The following is a 21,457-nucleotide window of genomic DNA, read 5'->3' on the forward strand; positions in this document are numbered from 1 at the left end:
CGTGCGCGCGCGCGCGCGCACACACACACACACACATAGGGACAGAGAACAACTGACTTGCTCACACTCTCAAATCCAGTCTTGGAACATTTGTGGACTTCTGTGGCACACACATTTCCATCACGGCTAACTGTAAGCTGTATGCTGAAACCAGACAGTCACTGGAAACATAGGCTAAAATAGGCTCTTGTAAGCCCCTGTTAGCCAGTTCTAGCAAGCCATTAACCATCCCTCCTGACATGTCACTGAAGTGACCAGAGATGCCACTGTAGGCAGTAAGGTTTCCACATACCGCTGATACAAATAAAACCAGCAGAATAGCTACTGTCTATTAAGCACTTCCTGTGATCTGGGCACTGTGCAAAACATTTTTTTTCTTTAATTCTTCATCATCACTTACTTTCTTGGCAGCTGTCAACTCCTAACTACCAGCATTCTGCTTCTGGCTCTCTGCCTGTAGCTGGTCTCATGCTGTTTCGCAAATACTCCAACCTGTTCCTTCTCACATTGTTGGAGCGTGCTTCTCTGGCCTGGTAGGCTGTTTGTTATTCAAGCTGTAACACACCTCATTTTTATAGGTTTCTGCCGAGCTGCCGCCTCCGCAGAACGACATCCTCCTCACCTCTTCCCTTTATCCAGTCCTTTTCTAACCTTTGCCCTTCATGTCACCTATCAGCGACATCCTGGTGTCCTGTGTATTTCCTTTGTTTTCCTTCACCCTGTGAGCACCAAACACATAATCCATGAATATGCTGAGCTTCACTAACTTGTATCTCTTTATTTAGTCTTTAGAGTCTTATTTATTTCTGTTTTATGTGTGTGAGTGTTTTGTCAGTATGTATGTATGGGCACCAAGTGTGTGCCTGGAGTCTGTGGAGGCCACAAGAAGGCATTAGATCCCCAGAAACTGGAGTTAAAGATGGTTCTGAGCTGCCATGTGGGTGCTAGGAGTCAGGTTCCTTGCAAGAGCAGCAATGCTCTTGACTGCTACACCTTCCCTCCAGCCCCTTATTATTATTATTAGTATTAGTATTATTTTATTTAGACAAAGCATCTCATGTAGCTTTGATGCCCATATGTCTAACCCCCAACTGCTGGGACTATAAAGTCCTGGTACTACATACCTGCTTTATGGAGTGTTTAGCATGATGCTTGCTAGCCAAACCAACTGAGCTCCATCCTCAACCTTGAATTATAACTTCAAAAGAGTGGGTAGAAAGCTTGGTGACTCACACATCAGTAAAGTTGCTACAAAACAACAAGAGCCGTTTCCTTCCTCCTGCTGGTCATAGTACGCAGTGTTGTTGTGTACGAGGCGAGAAAAACACCGGGGCCTTTCTCCAATCCATACTGGTGTTCTGGTTGCTCGGCTGCGTTGATTAAGCAGGAGCATTTGGAATCAAAACTTTAGAACAACATTTATTTTTTTGTTTACTTATTGTGTGGGTGGGTGGGCTGCACTGAGATCAGAGGGCAATCTGAGGGAGTCCCTTCTCTTTCCACCACGTGTATCCTGGGACGGAACTCTGGTTGTCAGGCCGGGTAGAAAGTGCCTGTTCCCAATGAGCTGTCTCACGGCCGGCTAGGAACTCTTGAGCAAGTGTTCTCTACCCCTGGTGTTGTCAGAAGGATACTTAGAAGATGCTCTACCTCATCAGCCACCTTCTTTGTATGTTCTACATTCTGGCACAGATGTGACTCACCTGGCACAGGCGGGGGACAGTTCGGTGTCCTGTCTGAGTGTGTGCGTCCTTCTAGAGCCAAGTTAATGAGCGTATACCGCTTGGCTGTGAGTCCTGGGTTCATTTACTTAGTTTCCCAGCATTTTCTATATTTAAAGAAGAGAAATAAACCTCTGTGCCATAGGCCTCTTGAAAGAATTTAATTTCTATACTAATTTAAGGTTTAATATAGCTTGCCTACTCAGCTCTGATGTCCACTTACTGAAGACATCTACATTGGGCTCCACTTGGAGCCTCTGGGAATCGCTGCTTGCCTCCTTTGCGGCTCTGGTCTATCACTCTCACCTCTAGCATTCTGGAAGGGTCTCCTATTCTGGAAGTGACCCGGGTTCTGCATTTGCCTTGTTCCCGCAGGAGCGGAGGTATCACTCCTTCAGGAGAGCATCATCATCACCCCGATCCTCTTTAAGATGCCAAAGCGAAATCTTTTGTTAGCATGACAAACCAGATCCATAGAACTGCCAGAGCAGGGCCAAGAGGAACCTGTTACAGCAGACATCTTGGTGCGGAAGCCCCAAGACGTTGTTACTTTTGAGAGAGAAGGAAGGGAAGGGAAGGACTCTTTGGTGAGAGGAAGAGAATCAATGGATCTAGTGCACAGCAGAAAAGGAGGCTCAAGCCCAAGGGTCCACGAGCCCCTGCTCCAAGGGGTCTCCCTAAATCAGAGTAACTGAGTTTTACACGCTCATTCAAAGTACAGCTCCCCTCCATCACCGAGAGAAGGGAGAGGGTAAGTTTCGTTAAATTCAAGAATCTCTTACACAGGGAACTTCAAGGAAACTAGTTTGATTAAAATTTACTGTACGCCCACAGAGTGCTGGGCAGTCCGAGGAACCGAGCAAACTAAAAGTACAGTCTCATCCCAGAAAAATAAAACCCGGGCTGACTCTGGGGACCCTCATTTCTCGGAGTGCACTTTGGGTTCCGATCCTCACAGATCATCAATATTTCTCAGTACGTGGACTCCCACTGGGCTCCCCGGAGGCCTTCTGAAAAGCTGAAGAATTAGGGGGCGGAGCGGGGCGGGCTGGGGAGGTGAGGCTGCTAGGGCGGCGTGCGGGGCGTTGTAGGGGGGGCATCTAGGTGCGTTCCCCACTCGGAGCTGCGCAGAGACTCTTCCAGGAACCGCCTGGCACCCTGGGCCGTGGACTTTGGCTGCTGTGCGTCCCATCTGCTCCTCTCCTCCTACCCCTAGCAGTCTCGGAGCCTCACTCCGGGGCGTGTCCTGCCTACCTCCGGCACACAGCGGTCCACTCTGCGGGCTCCAGCGGCGGGCGGAGCGGCGGCTTGCGGGAGCCAGAGCAGCGGTGGTGCGAGCCGCCCGGGGAAGCAGCGGTGGCAGCGCGGTCGGCGCTCTGGGCCGGGCCGGCACCTGTCCGGAGCAAGAGGAGAAAGGGTAGGGTGGGTGACAGCGGCTCTGAACCTCGGAAGGAGTTGGCATCACCCAGCTGGGATCCTGCTGTTCCTATCAACCTCCTGCTGGCCCTCAGGGAGGTAGCACCGAGCTGGGGACACCGGTGTAGGCAAACATGTGCAGCAACAGCTAGAGGCCTCGGGACAGGTTATCGTGTGGTCCAAGAGCAGAGAGACAAGGCAAGGGGCGCCTTGGACCATGGAAGCCTCCAGCCTGGACTTCGGGGAGGTGGAAACTTTTCTGGATAGGCATCCAGAGTTGTTGGAAGACTATTTGATGCGGAAAGGGAAGCAGGAGCTGGTGGACAAGTGGCTACAAAGGCACAGTCCGGGACAGGGGGCTTCAGGCCTGAAGCCTGCCCTGGCTGGCACTGGCAGCTTGGCTCAGGGTAGTGGCAGAGGCAGCACTGGGAATGCTGGTGTTGCTGGACCACAGGGCTCTGCTAACAGCCATCCCATGCCCAGTGGTGGGGAAAGTACTGGGGTTCCCCTGAGCCCCAGCTGGGCCAGTGGCAGCCGGGGCGATGGGAATCTGCAGCGGAAAGCTTCGCAGAAAGAGCTGCGGAAGAGCTTTGCCCGCTCTAAAGCCATTCATGTGAACAGGACCTACGATGAACAGGTGACCTCCCGGGCCCAGGAGCCCATGAGCAGTGTCCGGCGTAGAGCCCTGCTCAGGAAGGCCAGCTCTCTGCCCCCCACCACAGCCCACATTCTCAGCGCCCTGCTGGAATCAAGGGTGAATCTGCCTCAATATCCCCCTACGGCCATCGACTATAAATGCCACCTCAAAAAGCATAACGAACGCCAGTTTTTCCTGGAACTGGTCAAGGACATCTCCAATGACCTTGACCTCACCAGCCTAAGCTACAAGATCCTCATCTTTGTCTGTCTCATGGTGGACGCTGACCGTTGCTCTCTCTTCTTAGTGGAGGGGGCAGCTGCTGGCAAGAAGAGTTTGGTCTCCAAATTTTTTGATGTGCACGCGGGAACCCCACTTCTCCCGTGCAGCAGCACAGAGAACTCAAACGAGGTACAGGTCCCCTGGGGCAAAGGCATCATTGGCTATGTCGGGGAGCACGGAGAGACAGTCAACATTCCTGATGCCTATCAGGTAGGGCTCTCCTTGTCCTCTGCTCCCCAGCCCCAGCCTGGCATCCGAGCCTCCCCTCATCCTTTGACGACCAGGACCACTTTTATTTAGACCCTTTGCAATATAGTCTTGCTATTTGAGTTCCTTCCGGAGTTTAGTTAGAGAGTGATATTATCTTTGATGGAATGGTCTTTTCCTAACACAATGGCTTATGGGAAAATTCTGTATCACTCAGTAACTCCACATGTATCTCTGTCAAGATACTATCCCTAAGAATAGGTCTTACGGTTTAAATGCATCTGTGACCTGTTAGAAAGAGGATTATCTTCTAGAACCCCAGTGGTATCCTGAAGAAAATGGGTGTTTTGTGTCTCTGGTGTTGGCTAGGGGGTGGGGAGATGATGCTATTCCATACTCTATTTCAAGGTTAGAAGGTGAACAGAGTACCTAACTCCGGGATGACTACCTTTTCTCTAGTAAATTTGCATGAGTTTCAAGACAGGAAAGATGGGACAGACTGACTCTCTGGCCCATTCGGCTCTTCTTCATGTCTGCTTCAGTGGAGTTTAGAGAGGCTGGACAAATAAAAGGCTCAGTCATCTTCAAGCCTGGACACAGTAGTCAGCTTTAGATGGAAGTGAGCAAGCAGGTTTTCAGTTTGTAGAATACCCCCATTGGTATAGTTTTTTTTTTCTTTTTTTTTTTCTTTGCAATTCCCAAGGCAATAGTCACAGCAAACATGCTAGATTCAAGTGGAAAGGCAAACCCAGCATGTTGTTGTGTGGTTTTTCTGACTTCATTTTGACAGTGATTTAAACTTGATATGAGATTGCTGAATCTGAAAGTTCTCATTCTGTTGGTCCCTGAGGGGCGGAGCTGGGTGTTACTCTCTGTGAGACTTTCTCCGAGTTCCTAAGAATTGAAAGTTTTCACCCTTGCTTCTATGGTTACTTTATGTCTATATCTTTGTCTCATGGAGACATATGTTTCTCTAGAGTTTGGATGCCATTGAGTACAATAGCAAAAATTGTGGGAAGGACTTTTTCTTTTTTGCAATTTTTTTTCTGTTTCACCTGCAAGTTTATAATTTTACATAGACCAGCTGAACTGAGCTAAACCAAGTCTCATATATTTGTGACATGTCTGTCAATATGACCCTTTAACATTAAGGAGAGCCTGGGAAAGTGTTTTATTTTGTTAATCTTTTGTTATTCACTATGTTCTTCTTAAAGACATTGACAAGTTGAGGATCAGCAACCTATTTATGATTTTCAATAAATGTCAATTTCTCTGTGGTCCTAAAAAGTCATGGGAAGAAATGAAAGCATTCAGTAATTGATGCGTCGAAGAGCCTGTAAGATCACACATCTTTTTCCTCTCTTTCCACACCCATGTTGTATGTGTGAGCTACAAAATACCCTCCTGAACTGGAGGATATTCGTGCAACCCTGGGCAGTAGTCTTTTTATTGCCTTTACAATTCTTATTCATCCATAACTGATTTTCTCCTATTTCTATGGCTTTTTAAAAACTGTTCTCTTTCAGCTCATAACTTTCATTGGATATTGTTCATACACAGCACTTTCAAGTCTAGAGTTCTTGGTACCCTCAGCCTGCTTTGCTGAGGCCTAGGATTGGGACTGTGGAGGCCATGACAAGCAGTGCCAATGGGGTTTTCAGTGGCTGTGGCTCCCTGTGAGCTCAGCCCTTACTCTGCAGCCAGTAAAGCAAATTGCCTCTTTGCATTTGGAAACTGACATGGGAGAAGGGAGCTTTTTCTTTTCCCGTTTCCCCCAGGGCGGTGACAGTGGCTATAAATAAGACAAGCTTTTGGAGACCTGAGAAGGGAAGGTAGGTGGAAGGTGCTACAGGCACCTTTAGTTTCACCTGTTTGGGGTGAGGAATCTCTTGTTGTCGCTGCTGTTATTATTATTGACTTTGCCATTGACTTCTGCTCTGCAGTTGTGTGCTTTTGGTTGCTTGTGACTTCTTTCGTTTTTACTTATGATGCTCTCTGATGAAACTGCTTTTTCCCCCCCTTTTGTGTTAATACGTTATCATCATCATTAGTTGAGCCTAAAGAGAATTAATCTCACTGTCTCCATTTCTCCACTCACAAAGTGGCAACAATACCCCTATCCGGCAAAGGCTGTTCTGTGGACACGAAATCAGACGCTGCACCAAAGCTCCTAAGACTGTACCCGGCACACGGCAATTATTTAAGAAATGGCATCAGTCTGTGATGATGGTGGTGGTGGTATCTGGTTTGTCTGTATTCTTGTTTCCCTCCTTTCAAGTGTTCCCCTCATTTGAGACTGAGCACATTTGAGAAGTCTAATCTTTCCCTGATCCAAGCTCTGTCTTCAAAGCAACTGTTTTTGAGCCAATGTTACATTTAAGGAATATGTAAATAGATGTCCTTCTATTCTGAAGAGTCCCTTAAGTGTCATTGATGACAGCTAATCATATCCTAGCCTAGCAAAAGCTCTGTGCTTTGTTCCTCCAGGTAAGTTTCCCGGACCTGAATTGCTGCTGCCCCCTTTGCCTGTTCTAGCATTTCCCCATCCTTTCCCTTCTCTGCACTTACAGATGTCTCAAAAAGAAGACTGACCCTTCCAAGGTCTAACTTTAATAAAAGTTAGTTTATGTGCATGGGTGTTCGGCCTGCATGTTTCTGTGCAGAACATACGTGCAGTACCCACAGAGGACAGAAAACGACACTGGATGTGCTGGATCTAGACTTACAGATGTTTGCAATTTGTCATGTGGCTGCTGAGAATTGAACCCCGGTCCTCTGGAAGATCAGGGTTCTTAGCTGTTGAGCCATCTCTCCAGTCTCACATTTGCCTATAATTCTGATGCATTAATTCTTCTGTCTGTAAACATCTTGAAGTCTCTATGTATAAATATAACCATCCTTGATTCTTTATAAGCCCAGAGAGTTAAAAGTGTGTCTTGCTCAAATCCAGTTAGTGCCTTTTTTCTTCAGAAGAATAAAATTCTATCATGCAGAGTTTCAAAAATTTAATTATTGGGTAATTAGGTTAATGATCTTAATCACGTGAGAAAGAAAAAGGCATTAAAGCCACTTACACAATTATGATGATGAATATGGCATCCTGAAGTCAAGAGTAGACTATATAATGAGATACTGAGGTTGAATAGGAGTCTGACAGCAAAACTAAATCTCCTTTGCTTTCTCTGTTTTACATCACGTTTCTTAGTTGGTCCTAAAAAACAGGATTGAAATTGGGGGAAAAAAATAAAGAATTGCAGGTGGAAAAATACATGGCTTTTAGGTATCCAGTTTGATCACAGTGACTATAATTTACCTTTCTTCTCTGACAGTTATAAGTTATTAAACAACCCACTTTAATATAGTAATGAATAAATTGCCCTCCAGAGGTTGCAAATAAGAACGCTTAAGTAACAGGTGTTCCCTTTGAGATTATTCCAAATGCCCAGAATATAGCACATTAGACCTTAGTAGAAAGTGCGAGATGAGTCTGTGTCAGTGTTGATAATGACAATACAGGTGTCTGCTGGGCTTGGGTCTGAAAAGCAGCAGGCTGTTTTGTTAGGTGAACTGAGAGGAGGCACGGGGATGACGCAGGACAGTTCCAGGTGTGCTGAGCTTTCTGTTTACACAACAGAGTCACTGATTCGTCTGATCCCACAGGCAGGCACAGAGAGCCCATTATAGTCGTGTGTGTACAAAAGCAAGAGGGCATGCTTGCTTCCTATACCCCAAGCCTCCAAGCAGAGAGCTCTGCACTTTCTGCCACACTGTGCTTGAATGGCAAAGCTGGATTGCGTCTCGTTCACCGCAGTGCCCGGGTTGGTGTAGACGATTCCCTGAAGAAGGCACCATGTTAACTGTTCAGAAGGGTCAGGTTTTCCGGCTGGAGATGATTTTCAGGCTTGTGGGCGCATTTTAGGTTCTATGAAATGGCTTCAGACAAAAGAGTGAAATGTAAGCACAAAACACATATAAGCGACAAGGAGTGTTTTAACTCAGCTAAAAGACTGCATGTGCTATATGTAGTTCAAGTGTGCAAAAGTGAATTGAGGACACAAGGATCTTGAATATCTGATAAGAGAAGCTATTGACAATAGGCCACAAGAAGCTCCTTGGTGTGATCCAAATGGCACATTGGGTAACTGGGTGGCAGTGACTGAGGAATGGAGCAGAGGAAGGTGTGAAGCTGGGAGAATAATTGGGAGTGTGTTACGATGGTCTGGCAGAGCCATAATGAGCAACTCAACTACAACAGAGATGGGCAATGCGGGGACTGGCACGAAGGAACAGATGGGAGGATGTGTCCTGTGGGTGAGCATATGGGTGAAGGGGAGAGTAAACCATTGGTGATTTGGGGAGTCTATGCTTGAGAGATAGGGAGAGGGTAACAGCTTTATCAGACATTTATTTGCCTAACAGGAGGTATCGGGATACGGTGACCCATTCCTGCAACTCCAGCCTCCTGTGCACACAATCTGATCGGTTGCTCTAAGTCTACCTAGTGCCTTTGAGGTTAGCCTGGGCTACAGAGTGGGACCCTTGCTTAACACAAAGTGAAGCAAGCAAATAAATAAAACCCCAACCAGAGAGAGGAGCCAGATTAACAAAACAGCTCTGTCTGTCATTTGTGGAGTTGAGTGTAAAATGATGGCACCGAGACATCAGTCTCCCGTTCCCAAGAGTCTGCACTCCAGACCACAGCCACTTCTGGGCAGAAATCCTAAATGATCGCAACTGCCAGGCTGAGAAGTTCTTGAATCTGGTCTGGGGTGGGTGAGAGGCCCTGGATGGATGAATTGCCTGCTGAATGATTCCTGGTGCCTCTAGCTCAGGGTGGATCATCACAACCTTGTTCCACCCTGAGCTGGCACGGACCGCACGATTGTTTCCACACAGACCCCACTCAGGAGCAAAGAGCTACAGCAGACGTGGCATACAGGCTCTTCCCCTAGAGATAACCAGGTTGCTGTGCCTATTTCCAGAGCAAAGGGGAGAGGAGGCAGTCTGGATGGGACCTGGTACGCTAGGGAGTGAAGGTCAGGTGGCCAAGACCTAATTTGGGGGCAGAAAATGGGATGGGAGCACACATAGAACCCAATCTCTGAACTCAGGGTTCAGACTCATTCGTTTGATTGGACTTTACGTGCAAGGCAGATTCTAAGACCAGAGTGTTAAGGATGTCTCACAGGGCAGTGGAGCAGCATCCGTCTGCCCCTCCTCCCACAACGGCTCTGGCCACATGTTCACCGGCCCTGCCTGACTGTGAGTCATACTGAGTATAAGAGGTTCAATTTTATTCCAGCCCAGTGTGTATTGCAGTCCTTCACGTGGCCTCAGCTCATCCTAATTAAATTATGTGCCATTTTCGATGCCTGGATAGGGCCTTTCTATTTCTGTGCTTTGCTTCCTTCCTGCCAGGGAGACTATTTTTCCTCCATCTTTGCCCATCCAAACCCTACTCTGCCTTCCCCTGATATGAGAAGAGACAGCTGATTGCTTGAGCTAGAGAGGAGACAGAAAACAAAACAGAAGTCAGGTAGTACATTGTACTTAAGAATGCGTTATACTACAGTAGTATGGTCATTATGGATCAATACTTAATGGATCATCAGGTATAATACTATATTAATATTTAACAGTTCGTGGAATTTCATTTCCACCTGATTTTAGTCTTCATTTTTACATTTAAAATGTCAGTCTGAGAAGGAATTAATTTCAGGCATCTGGAAAGTCTGGTGATGAAAAGTACCTCTGTCTCTAACAAGGGAACGGGGTGAGGGGGGCACAGATCATCAATGGTCTCGTCGTTGAGCAGTGAGGTTGACTTTAAAAGGGATGTTGACCCTACTCCAACACTGTGTAATAAAGGAGTTCCATGAAATTTGATTTCAGCTCTGTACGCAGTGTTTAAAAAATTCCCTCAAGCTTACAAGCAAGTTCACTATCCCAGAGCCAGAATCAATTTTTGTGCTTGCAGTAGGAACCATTTCCTACTTCAGCCCCTCTTCCTGACAGACACACGATCGTGATAAACACAGGACAAATCGCACTTGGCTGCCTGGTCTGTGGACGGAGTGCAGACAAGTCCTGGTCTCCAGAAATCCCAGAGAGGTGATTTAAGGTGAACTTAAGTCTCTCCCTTTACCCATAAACTAAATGTTTACTAATCCGACTGATTTATTTTGCTTCTTGAGGTTTGGTCACCTGTTTATTTACAAGGCAGGCTTAACTTGGAAGCTAACTTTTCCTGTCTAATACAGTATTCAGGAGGCATGAGAAATTTTCCTCTTTGAATAGCTTTGCTCTGTCTTGTAGAGAAATCACTGAGATCCTGGAGGTACACCGCTTGCTTCTTTGGTTCCTTATTTTAAGGGTGGTGTTTTGCAACCTGACCACATTCCTGTGGGAAAGCAGGATCCGAGTCATAAAATGGCAAGCTTAATTGTAAGAAAGTGGGATGGGTTTATAATATTTTGGGAGAAACTCAGGTTCTTGGTCATTTATAGGCATTGGAGGCTAAATGTACTTATTTGTGTTTGAATGAAAATAGCAAAGAAAACCAGTTTCCTGGCTTTATAAGATGTGAATTTGCTATCGACACAAGGGTTTCTTATTAACCGGTTAGTTCCAGCAGAACGGTGGTTTCACACGTTAGTGATAAATTACTTTTGATCAGAAAATACAGGTTTGCAAATGTCAGATGAGAAACTATGAGACAGCTCTGTAGGGCGTCAGTTAACACTCTTGGTAAGAGGCAGTAGGAATGTCGCTGGTGATTAACAAGAAGCCCTCTCACCAGTGTACTATAGGCCAGTTCTCAGCCCTTCAGTGAGACTCAGTCCTTTCAAGACTGCTTCATTTTACAGGAGGCAAGACTGAGGCCTAGCTACCTTAAGGATTGTTCAAAATGATTCAGTTGATCAGGAGGGAGCTGGGATTCAAGCTGAGATTTGTGGCCTGCAGAACTTTCATGCCCAGCCAGTTCTGGAACCGTCTTTCCTGGCTGCTCACAAGTGTATTACCCCGTCCTTTTCTTGGCCCTCCATTACAGTCTAAGTAGTCACGGTGGCTCCCAGTGACATCTTAGCACTGGGGAGTCTAAGACACACATTTGATGACAGCCTGGACTCCCCAGTGAGCTTTGGTCCATTTTTTCTCTCTCATCCTTAGAAGTTCATCTTCTTGAAACTCGCTGATCGGTGTCTCATCCCACCTCGACTCCACATCTGGCTGCCTTCTTCCAATCTCTACAATGACATAATGGTACCTGCTCTACTTCCTTAGTGTCAGCACTCCCGGGTACTTGTTTTAAGTAATCTCGCGCATGTGAGCCCTATGAGATCTGGATCAAGCCTTCACTAACCCTGCAGTAGACCCAACAGAGATGATAATGAGCCGGGTGATTGTCTTTCTCTCTGCCTGACACTGGTCAGCTTATATGTCTCCAAATCGCAAGTCCTGCCTATTCAGACAGCATGGATGACTGAGCTGGAAGCCCACCTCCTTAGTCTGTCTGGACTGGCTGGTTCTGTGTCAACTTGACATGAGTTAGAGTCATCAGAGGGAGGAGCCTCCATTGAGGAAAAACCTCCATGAGATCCAGCTGTCAGGCATTTTCTCAATTAGTGATCAATAGGGGAGGGCCAAGTTCATGGTGGGTGGGACCATCTCCGGGCTGGTGGTCCTGGGTCCTATAAGAAAACAGGCTGAGCAAGACAGGGAAGCAAATCATAAGCAGCTCCCCTCCATGGCCTCTTCATTAGCCTCCAGGTTCCAGCCCTGCTTGCATTCTTGTTCTGACTTCCTCTAATGATGGCCTATTATCTAAAAGGGTAGGCCAAACTAACCTTTTCTTCCCAACTTGCTTTTGGATCATGGTATTTTGTTGTAGTAGTGAAAAGTCCCAAGAAAATATCCTTAAACTATTTGGCCTCTATTTTGAAGATTAAAAATAAGGACTAATAAAGCCCAAATAGCTGGGGACGTTATCTGAACTGCTTGTCTATGCCAGTCAAGTCCCCTCTTCACTGTCCCTTCTTCTTCTTCTTCTTCTTCTTCTTCTTCTTCTTCTTCTTCTTCTTCTTCTTCTTCTTCTTCTTCTTCTTCTTCTTCTTCTTTAAATATTATTTTTTCTTTGGCTATGAAGAGTTCATGCGGACACCGTGTTATACACAGAAAGCCTAGCTGGGTGTGGTGGCGCACGCCTTTGATCCCAGCAGTGGAGAAGCAGAGACAGGCAGATCGCATGTAAGTCTGAGGCCAACATGGTCTATATAGTGACTTTCAGGCCACACAGGGATATGTGGTGACACCCTGTCTCAAACCAACAAAAAAAGAACCAAATACTGGTAGCTAAGAACATACTACTAAAAACATCTACAGCAGGGCATTTCTGTTCTGCCTAGCTGCATTTTCTGGTTTTCTTATGGTTATCTCATTCAGACAGTGAAGATTTTTAAAGGTGAAGTAGCTTCTAGCTCAAGGCCTTGCCTGTCATAGGGTTTGTTTTGTTTTGTTTATCTTTGCAAATCCCTTACAGATGTGGGGGATTATATTGATCAGCCTTGTGATTATTATTTTTTTTAGAAGCATTGCCCTTTCAAGCTTATTGGTTGTAGGTATCATACTTCACACAGTTTCAAAAGGTCTCATAAATATTCAGTTTTCATATGGTTGCATTTACAAGCTATTGATTCTGACTTGGTCCTATTCGCTGTCCTTCTGCCCTACCCTGGTGAAAGCCCTGCTTCTCATCCGTTACTTAGAGTTATCACCAATAGATTGGACTGGTTGTTAGCTCTGCTCCCCTCCCCTCTTCCAAACTGCCACTCAGAGACTGGAAGGGCAACTTCCAAAACCCAGAGAGTACAACAGTTGTGAGGAGGGGTGCCTATCCAGGGCTTGTGGCCAGAGGAGAGGAACCCAGCCAGGGACAAGCCAAGTGTTTGGAGAGAGGAAGTCAGGAAAATATGCCCTCCTCATGCCCTGCCCTTGCGCCATTGCCATACAGTGGTTGAAACCAGGAAGGCAGTGTGGACCAAGGGAATCCGGCCCAACAGTCAGCTTCTTGGCACAGAACAGTACAAATATGGCAAGCACAGCCAGAGAGGGGAGACTAATGGTCCAGCAAAGACGCACAGCTTTCTCACGAGCGACATGAGTGTCGAGACCAAGTCAGGGAGGAACAGGCTTAGACAAACTGAACGGCATCAATTTATAGAGCACTGTGATCCAAACCTGTTTTAACACCACAATGGCATCCACTTCCTTTCCATGTAACTTTACTGATTCCTGATGCTCTGTAATTTTTGAAGAAATGCCAGGATCATCCCAAACAGCTATGGCTTTGTTTTTGTTGATGGAGCTTTTCGCCTTGATTGTAATGTTTCTGTAAAAGATTTGACAGTGCAGAGGAACAAACTCTACTCTCAGGAGCAGGAATTGTCTTCTGGGGTCTGTCGTTGGCTTTTCAGCAATGGCTTATACAGCATTTCCTGACACGGCCCCCTTTAAGTACTTTTAAAGTATCGAATCATTAAACCAAATCATTACATTCTCGTCAGATGATGAAAAAGCATTTTCAAAAGCAATGTAAGTCCTAATTTATGTTTCCAAGTGCACTCTCCAGAGTTCACAGCCTGACTCTGACTAGGAACTGCCACATAGAAGAGACTTTTCAACTAGAATATCTGTGTTGACTATTTCCTGTGTTCCCCCTCCCTTCCCACTTCTCTCTCTTCTCTCCAGCGTTCTCTTCCCCCCCCCCCAGGGTTTTGCTATGTAACTCAGGCTGGACTTAAGGTTTTTCCTGCCTCAGCCTCCTCTGGGCTGGAATTAGAGGTGTGCATCACCATGGCCAGCTTTTCTATGTTCTTGATACTTGGCTCTTGGGGCATCCTGGAGAGACTGCTTCTCCCAAGGCTAGCCAATTCTAAGAGATCGAATTCTAGGAGATTGAAAAAGTCAGTAACTCACCCCTGCCCCTCGAGGGTGCCTCTGATATATGAACCCAACAACTCTGAGCCCATATCCCTACACTTACTGTTATGGTTTCAGCTGCCCTAACTCACCTGTGACACCAGAGAGAAAGGACTTCAGACAAGGGAAAGCTTCTATTGGCTCACAGGTTTTGAAGTTACAACCCATAGTCACTTGGGTTTGAGCTGAGGTAGCTACACATGGTGGAGGACGCTGCTTGCCTCATACTCCCAAGAAGCAAGAAGGCTGGGAGGACTCTGGACAAGATATACAAACAGTTAATGACCCGCTTCCTTTAAATAGCCCCCTCTCCCCACACATCGTAATACTGACTCAGTGCTGAGTTCATTATGCGTTAGTCTGTTGAAAAAGTTAAATCCAGTTCTCATGGGCCTCAATGTGAGCGTGTCGCACCGAAGACCAAACCTGCAATGCATATTTCTTTGGGGGAGATTTCATTTTAAACAAAGATTTCATACTAGGGCTTGGTACCAGACTAACCAGAATGGCCTCTCTGACTCAGAGCCTAGCAAAATTATTCAAACCAGCCAATCCTAAGCCAAGGGTCTTTACCTATTCCTTCCCTCAAAAACCCCAGAGAAAGCTTCCAGCCTTGCTCTGCCCTCCTCACTTCTACTAACTGACTGGCCCACTCCTTTCTCAATGTGACCTCCCAGCATGCTTTGGTTTTGGAGTCTGTGAGCCCAAACTCCCTCCCTCATGAAAATAATTTCTAGGTCTTTATGTCTTTCCATACAAGATGAAACATCATGGGATATCTAGCTATGATGTTTTTTACAAGACAATGATTATTTTAAAATACAAATAATTTGACGGTTTAAGGGAACATTAGACTGAGGGCATTTACTGATCACAGTGCACATTTGGCATTTGACAAACATAGCTATTTTAAACATCTTTCTATAATTCATCAGTACATTTATTTTTCCAGTACAATATGCAATGCCAAAACTATATGTTGGGTTTCTGTGCTGTATAATCTCCATATTAAATCTCCAGCCTCATAGTGTGCAATTTTATTGTTGAAATCTTAAAGAGTTTAAAAAATAAGAATACTTAGATTAATTCATTGTGAAAAATATAATGTTGGCAAGTACATTAAAGAGCAGATGAAGATCAGATTGCAATTCAACAAGTTCTTTAGCTTATTAGGTAATAGTTTATTAGGATAGGAGAGGCAATGGCATGGAGGGATGTGTGTGTGTGTGTGTGTGTGAGCATGCATATGTGTGTGCGCATGCATGAGTATGTGTGCGTGTGTGTGAGCATACATGTGCGTGTGTGTGAGCATGCATGTGCGTGTGTGTACACATGCATAAGTATGTGTGCGTGCATGTGTGTGTGTTGCATACTAGAAAAGTGCTCTACCCATCAGCCTCACACCCCAAGCCTTTGTTGTCATTGTTTTTGAAACAAGGTCTCAAGATGGTTGCAAACCTGCAATTCCTCTTCTTCTACTTCCCGAGAGCGGGGTTACAGGCATGAAGTACCATTTCTGGCTTCATGATTAATTTTACTTTAAATTTGTTGGCCACTAATTAACAGGAAGGCTTCCTTTATATTTTTTCTCCTGCGCATTCTAGGCATTGCTTTAAAGGCTGTGTGTTGTTTGTTTTACGTTTACGCTGTCTATACCGCTTTATCAGGCTACCAGGATGTTTTAACCTTTACTTTTTTTTTCAATTAAAATTTTTGATAGTACTCTTTTATCATTTAAATGGCTGTGTACAGTTTAATGAGTGAATGGCTTTTATGGGTATTTTGCAACCTAATGTGCGGGGTTACATATTTAAAGTTTAATATCTGCTGTAATGGAGTTAAAAATTGTAGGCTTGGGACAGAGTTGCTAGGAAACATTTCTAGATTTTTATTTTTTTTTTCTGCACATGGAGTTCTGGAAAAGTGAGGCTGGAAACCTCTATTTCCATAGCCCACGTTCTAGGGGTGTCACTTAACCTCCTTACCCTCTGTTTTCAGAACTGTTGCCTGAAGACTGTACTGTGTTATTAGGACTATATCAGCTATTAGGACTGTCTTCTGCTTCGTCCTTGTCTTCAGGAATGTGACACCAAGACCAGATTCTTCTCCTACTTCTTGTTCTTTTCAGTCCTGGCTTAGAAAGCATCAGACAACATGAGTTTCTCTTCTTGCTCATGGTCCTGAGATTATCATGTTGAGAACGAGGAGGAGAGAGCAGTTAGGAGCAGCGATGTCCCAGCATTTCCACAGGGAGCAAACACACACATACATATCTCACTGCAAATTAACCAACACAGTGTTTCTCAGCAAAGGCACCATTGGTATTTGGGATTGAGTAGATAATTCTTTGCTGCCAGTTGAGAGATGACGGTATATATATCATGGAATTCATAACATCTTTGGCCTCTACACAAGTGAGATGCTTGCTTCATCTTTAACAGCCTCCAGCTACTGTCCAATAATCTCTGCAGACAAGGCTGGCTGCTACCCCACAGGCTTCGGGAACTAACGATGTGGGGAAAGTTGACAGTAATTATATAGTGTTTTAAGACTATTCATGGCTTCTAATGTAAAAATTCCAGGTCATCTTAAGGAAAATTTTATGGGTACAGATGCTAAGGTTTGTCTATATAAATATTTATTATAGTCTTAGTTATAATAGTGTAAAATTATCAACCAAAATGTCCGACTAAAGGCTTGGCTAACTAGATTATGGTTCATCATAAAATGGAATATTTAATCAGAGGAAATTGCTTACAAAATGCTATTAAATGAACAAAGCATGTTAGAAAGCAATAGACTCTCAGTTTTCTTAGCAACAGCAACAGCACACACTCAAAGGAAGTAATGGATGGAAGCAGTTTGGGAGTAGACACTCTGGATTTGGTCCCACGATCCACGACCTGTTTCAGATTTTATTTTTCCAGTCATTTGTGCCTGTAATGCTAAAACGGGGGTGCTGGTACATGTCCTAAAACACTAGTGCCAGGACTTTTTGAAATTATATATGAGAAATGTCGTTTGTTCCCTGGTAAGGACTCCTGAGTAGAGGTAAAAAGTCTGTCACAAAAGGCTCAAAGCTGATAGGTCAAAACACGAGTAGAGGTAAGCTCGGAGGCGGGCGTTCAAGAATACGTTTTCTTTTATGCTTGGATGCAAATTTACACCGACATTAAGAGTTGCTTTCACCACAGTCGTGTCTCCACGGCAGAGTGTTCCACCCACTGCAGCCACACATGAAAGATGATTTCTTTCTCCTGCATGGCTAACTGACAGGGAGCTCCCTTCCAAAGAGGTCCCTTGCCGGTCTCGTCATCTTCAACACAGGACTGCCTTCAGTGGGTGAGGGGGAGGGAGAAACGAAGTGGGTAGGTTCTGTAGACCTGGCGCCAGGGATAGCACCAACTTCCAGTGCCCGTTTCACTATGCTGGTGTGCGACGTAGCTGGCCGATGTGGCTTTATCCCGTCCCAGACACATACCATCACTGTCCTGCTCAGAGTCTGAGGTCTTCAAGCTGTAAGCTGTCCTCTCCAGCAGCTCTTCATGGTTCTGTTTGCAACAAGTGCTAAGGGAGAAAAACCTGGAAGGTTTAAGGCAGGACCAGAAAGGCTCAGGGAGAATCTGGTAGAATCTTTTTGTTGTTGCCTGCTTTTTTTTTTCTATTGTTGAGAATGAATTGGAGATGTGAAGGGAGAAAATTTGCTCAAGAGATTATTACTCTAAGCTCAAGGGTGTCATGATTACAAGGTCAAGGGATGCGATCAGGTCAGGGTACATAACTTGTGAAAAAGTAAATAAAAGAAAGTCGTTAGGGTAGAGGAAAATCTCCTTCCCCAGGATAGTACCTTCTGATCAGACCTCCTTCCAATACATGGTAGATAGGCAGATCCCAAAGGATGGGTGGGCTAGAGACCTCCCAGAATCCCTTTCTGGGTATGTTAGCATAGAGTAGGGATAATTTAGGACACTGAAGGAGCCTTGACTCTCCTCATACCGATACCAGAGCCCAGCTGGGAAGGGAAGCTAACAGTAGAATGAATCCACTAACCCTCATCAACATGACCCCTTCAGGGTCTTGTGTAGAATGAAGTAGGAGTCATGGGAGGGAGCAGGAAGCTGGAGGCTGAGAACCCACTGGTGACTGAACAATATGTGGACTCCTGAGCCATGAACGATCAGACTTCATATTCACAGCACACATCCAAAATGAAAATTACTATCAATTTCAAGAGAATACTTTAGAGCATTTACTGTGGGACAATGGTCTTGTCCCCTGTAAAGATTTGTCACTTGTACTGATTTTAACAAAACACTGATTGGACAGTAGCCAGGCAGGAAGTACAGGTGGGATGATCAGAACAGGAGAATTCTGGGAAAAGGCTCAGTCTGCAGTCATCATCCAGATGCAGAAAAAGCAAGATGAGAATGCCTCACTGATAAAAGGTACCAAGCCATATGGCTAACATAGACAAGAATTTAAGGTGTAAGAGTTAGTTAATAAGAAGCCTGAGCTAATAGGCCAAATTAATGCCTCTGTGTATTTTGGGGGAGATTGAATAGCTTCAGGACTGGTGGAACAGAGAACTTTACAAGTGTGGGGTCCCGTGTAACTGCATTGGATACCAGCTCATAGACCATGCTGGGACAGAACTGATGCTATGATTTTATATGTAAGTATGTAAAATGGGAGCCCATGAGAGCTCAGTGGGTCAAGGTGCTTACCGTGTGAGCCTGGTGACAGGTTTAATGCCTGGAACTCATGTCTGGTGCACGGATGGACTTACCAAAGTTGTCCTTGCATGTTGTGGCATGTGGATCACTCCACCATGTACACAATAATAATAATAATTAAATAATAATAAAAGTTGAAACAACACATTTAAAAGACTGAATGATTGGAGTGGAAGGTAATTGTTTTCTCACTCATTCCCATAATGCTTTATCCAAATGACTCATATTCTTTTGACTTTTGTCATTTAAATTTTGGCTCATTACTCCTCTTTCTACTAAATTGTAAATTTATTAAAAGTATTCCTGGTTTTGGAGGACTCTATATTAGCATAGAACCTAACAAATGTTATGATAGGTGTCTCTCTTTCTTTGTCTCTCTGTCTCTCTCTCTCTCACACACACATACACACACCTATAAACATGCTCGCGGATACAGAAAAAAACAGAACACAGCTGTAATTTGGTCACAAGAGCAAGTAAGAGTACTGCAGTAGGTTGGAGTGCCATGTTAGAACCTTCAGGGAATGTCACTGAACTAAGCCACTTATATGTCAAGGGTTCATTCGTTTCCTCATTCACTAGTGTAGGATGGGTACAGGAGTACAGTGGTCCAGCATGGGAATGTTAGAGAGAGGAAGACCCAGAGAACCAAATATTTCATGTATTACCAGTCAAACTGTGGAGGATAAAAGCAAGGAGTGAATGTATGTGTGTGTGTGTGTGTGTGTGTGTGCGCGTGTGTGTGCGTGCATGTGTGCATGCGCACACACACATGTGTAGGGATTAGACTGTGGCTCCAATAGGACTAGACTGGGGCTTTGGCAAAATCAGATGGCGAGGTCATGACAGCAATGCTGGAACAAGGGTGACTTATTCTGCTTTCCAGGTTCATTTAAACGATGGAGGCAGTGGCGGTGGCAGTACCTTTCAGGCAAGGCAGAATGATTCCCTGGAGAAAGTATGGAAGGTCAGATAGAGAGATCACTGATGCAGGGCAGAAACAGAAGCCAGATTAATGGCTATAGAGAGCTCATGATCAAACCTTTGGGGACAGCAAATGCAGCCACTCCCATTTCTACTGTCTCTGGGAAGCACTTATGATTCTCCATTCTGTGCTTGTGTTCAGTAAAGATGTCAGACTTTCTTCTTCTTCTTCTTCTTCTTCTTCTTCTTCTTCTTCTTCTTCTTCTTCTTCTTCTTCTTCTTCTTCTTCTTCTTCTTCTTCTCCTCCTCCTCCTCCTCCTCCTCCTCCTCCTCCTCCTCCTCCTCCTCCCCCCCCCCCCTCCTCCTCCTCCTTCTTCTTTTCTTCTGGAATTGAACTGATGGCCTCACACCTCACACATGCAAGTCAAACCCCATCAGAGTCTTGGTTCATTTTCAGTTGGGTTATCTACCATTGCTTAAAGACACTCAACCCATGAGAAGGCTGAAGCTCTTTTGGAGTCATCAGTAATCAGTTTCGTTAAGCAGCTAAATGACATTTCCAAAGACAGATCACAGCATGCAATGCTCTGCAGATCAAGGGAACGCCAGAGTGGACACACACATTTACTGCGCACGCCTTCGAGTTCTTGGTGCTGCTGGCTTTCATCCTGTCTCCCCTTTCCTCTTCCTATGGTTTCTCCTCTCAGTGGTCTCTTTCTGTTAGGGCTCCCAACTCTTCCCCGGCTTCTCTGTCTCCTACTGATCACCCTCACCTTGACTGTCTCTTTGTTTATCCTCCCGTCTTCCCGCTCTTCCTTACATTACTGGTGACATGAAATAGATAGAGCATTAAAATAAGGATTCACCCCAGTTTTAATTTCAGAATCAAAATGTAAATCTCATAGGCCTCCCCGCCTCTTTTACTACCATGTGGCCAGTGATTGCACCTTCTTTTTCATTTTATAATCAGGTACATGAAATATTTGCCTTCCCTTTTAAGTACACAGAGTTTAATTACATTTTAAACTGTTACCCCATGTGATCCTTGGTTGTAATGTGTTTCCTGTGGGTCAGTGTCTTGCAGTATAAAGAACCTTGCCTCCCAAGGACATTCTAAGAACAAATGGCAGAGAAATTGTCATTTAAATACTTGATATCCAACACCCAAGTTTTATTAAAATGAGGACAATGGTAAACACTTCTTCTTTGGAACTCTCAGCAGCACTGTCTAAGTTGCTATGCCACCAGCAGGCCATTTATTTGTCTGGGGTCTTATCTCTGTTAACCCTATGATGGTCAGTGTGCTGTGCAGGGGAGTGTCCCCCTTCTTCAGTATACAAGAGGAAATATTTTTGTCTTCCTAAATGTGCCAGGATGCTTTGGATTTAATCACCTCTGTTAGTATAGCTCTTCTCCCTTAATGTCTTAATGCTCTAAAACGTGCTTATTCATTTGTGGAATTCAGCCACTGGGCTTGCTTCTGTCCCTCAAAGGGAGAGACCTTAGATCCCTAACATCTCTATCTTCCTTTCCTCATGGTTTCTAGCAGAACCCGATTG

General features: G+C 45.0%; 1 protein-coding gene across 1 annotated transcript in view; it reads left to right on the forward strand.

Moving 5' to 3' along the window:
- Positions 1 to 3,315: 3,315 nt before the first annotated feature.
- Pde11a (phosphodiesterase 11A) overlaps positions 3,316 to 21,457 on the forward strand; it is a 270,583-nt gene continuing 252,441 nt past the window's right edge. The window contains exon 1 of the mRNA XM_057754935.1: positions 3,316 to 4,266. Within this exon, the coding sequence (XP_057610918.1) occupies positions 3,355 to 4,266 (912 nt within the window). The 5' untranslated portion in view covers positions 3,316 to 3,354. The remainder of the gene's footprint in view (positions 4,267 to 21,457) is intronic.

Source organism: Chionomys nivalis, chromosome 22 (assembly GCF_950005125.1).
Source record: "Chionomys nivalis chromosome 22, mChiNiv1.1, whole genome shotgun sequence".
Classification (NCBI taxonomy): Eukaryota; Metazoa; Chordata; class Mammalia; order Rodentia; family Cricetidae; genus Chionomys; species Chionomys nivalis.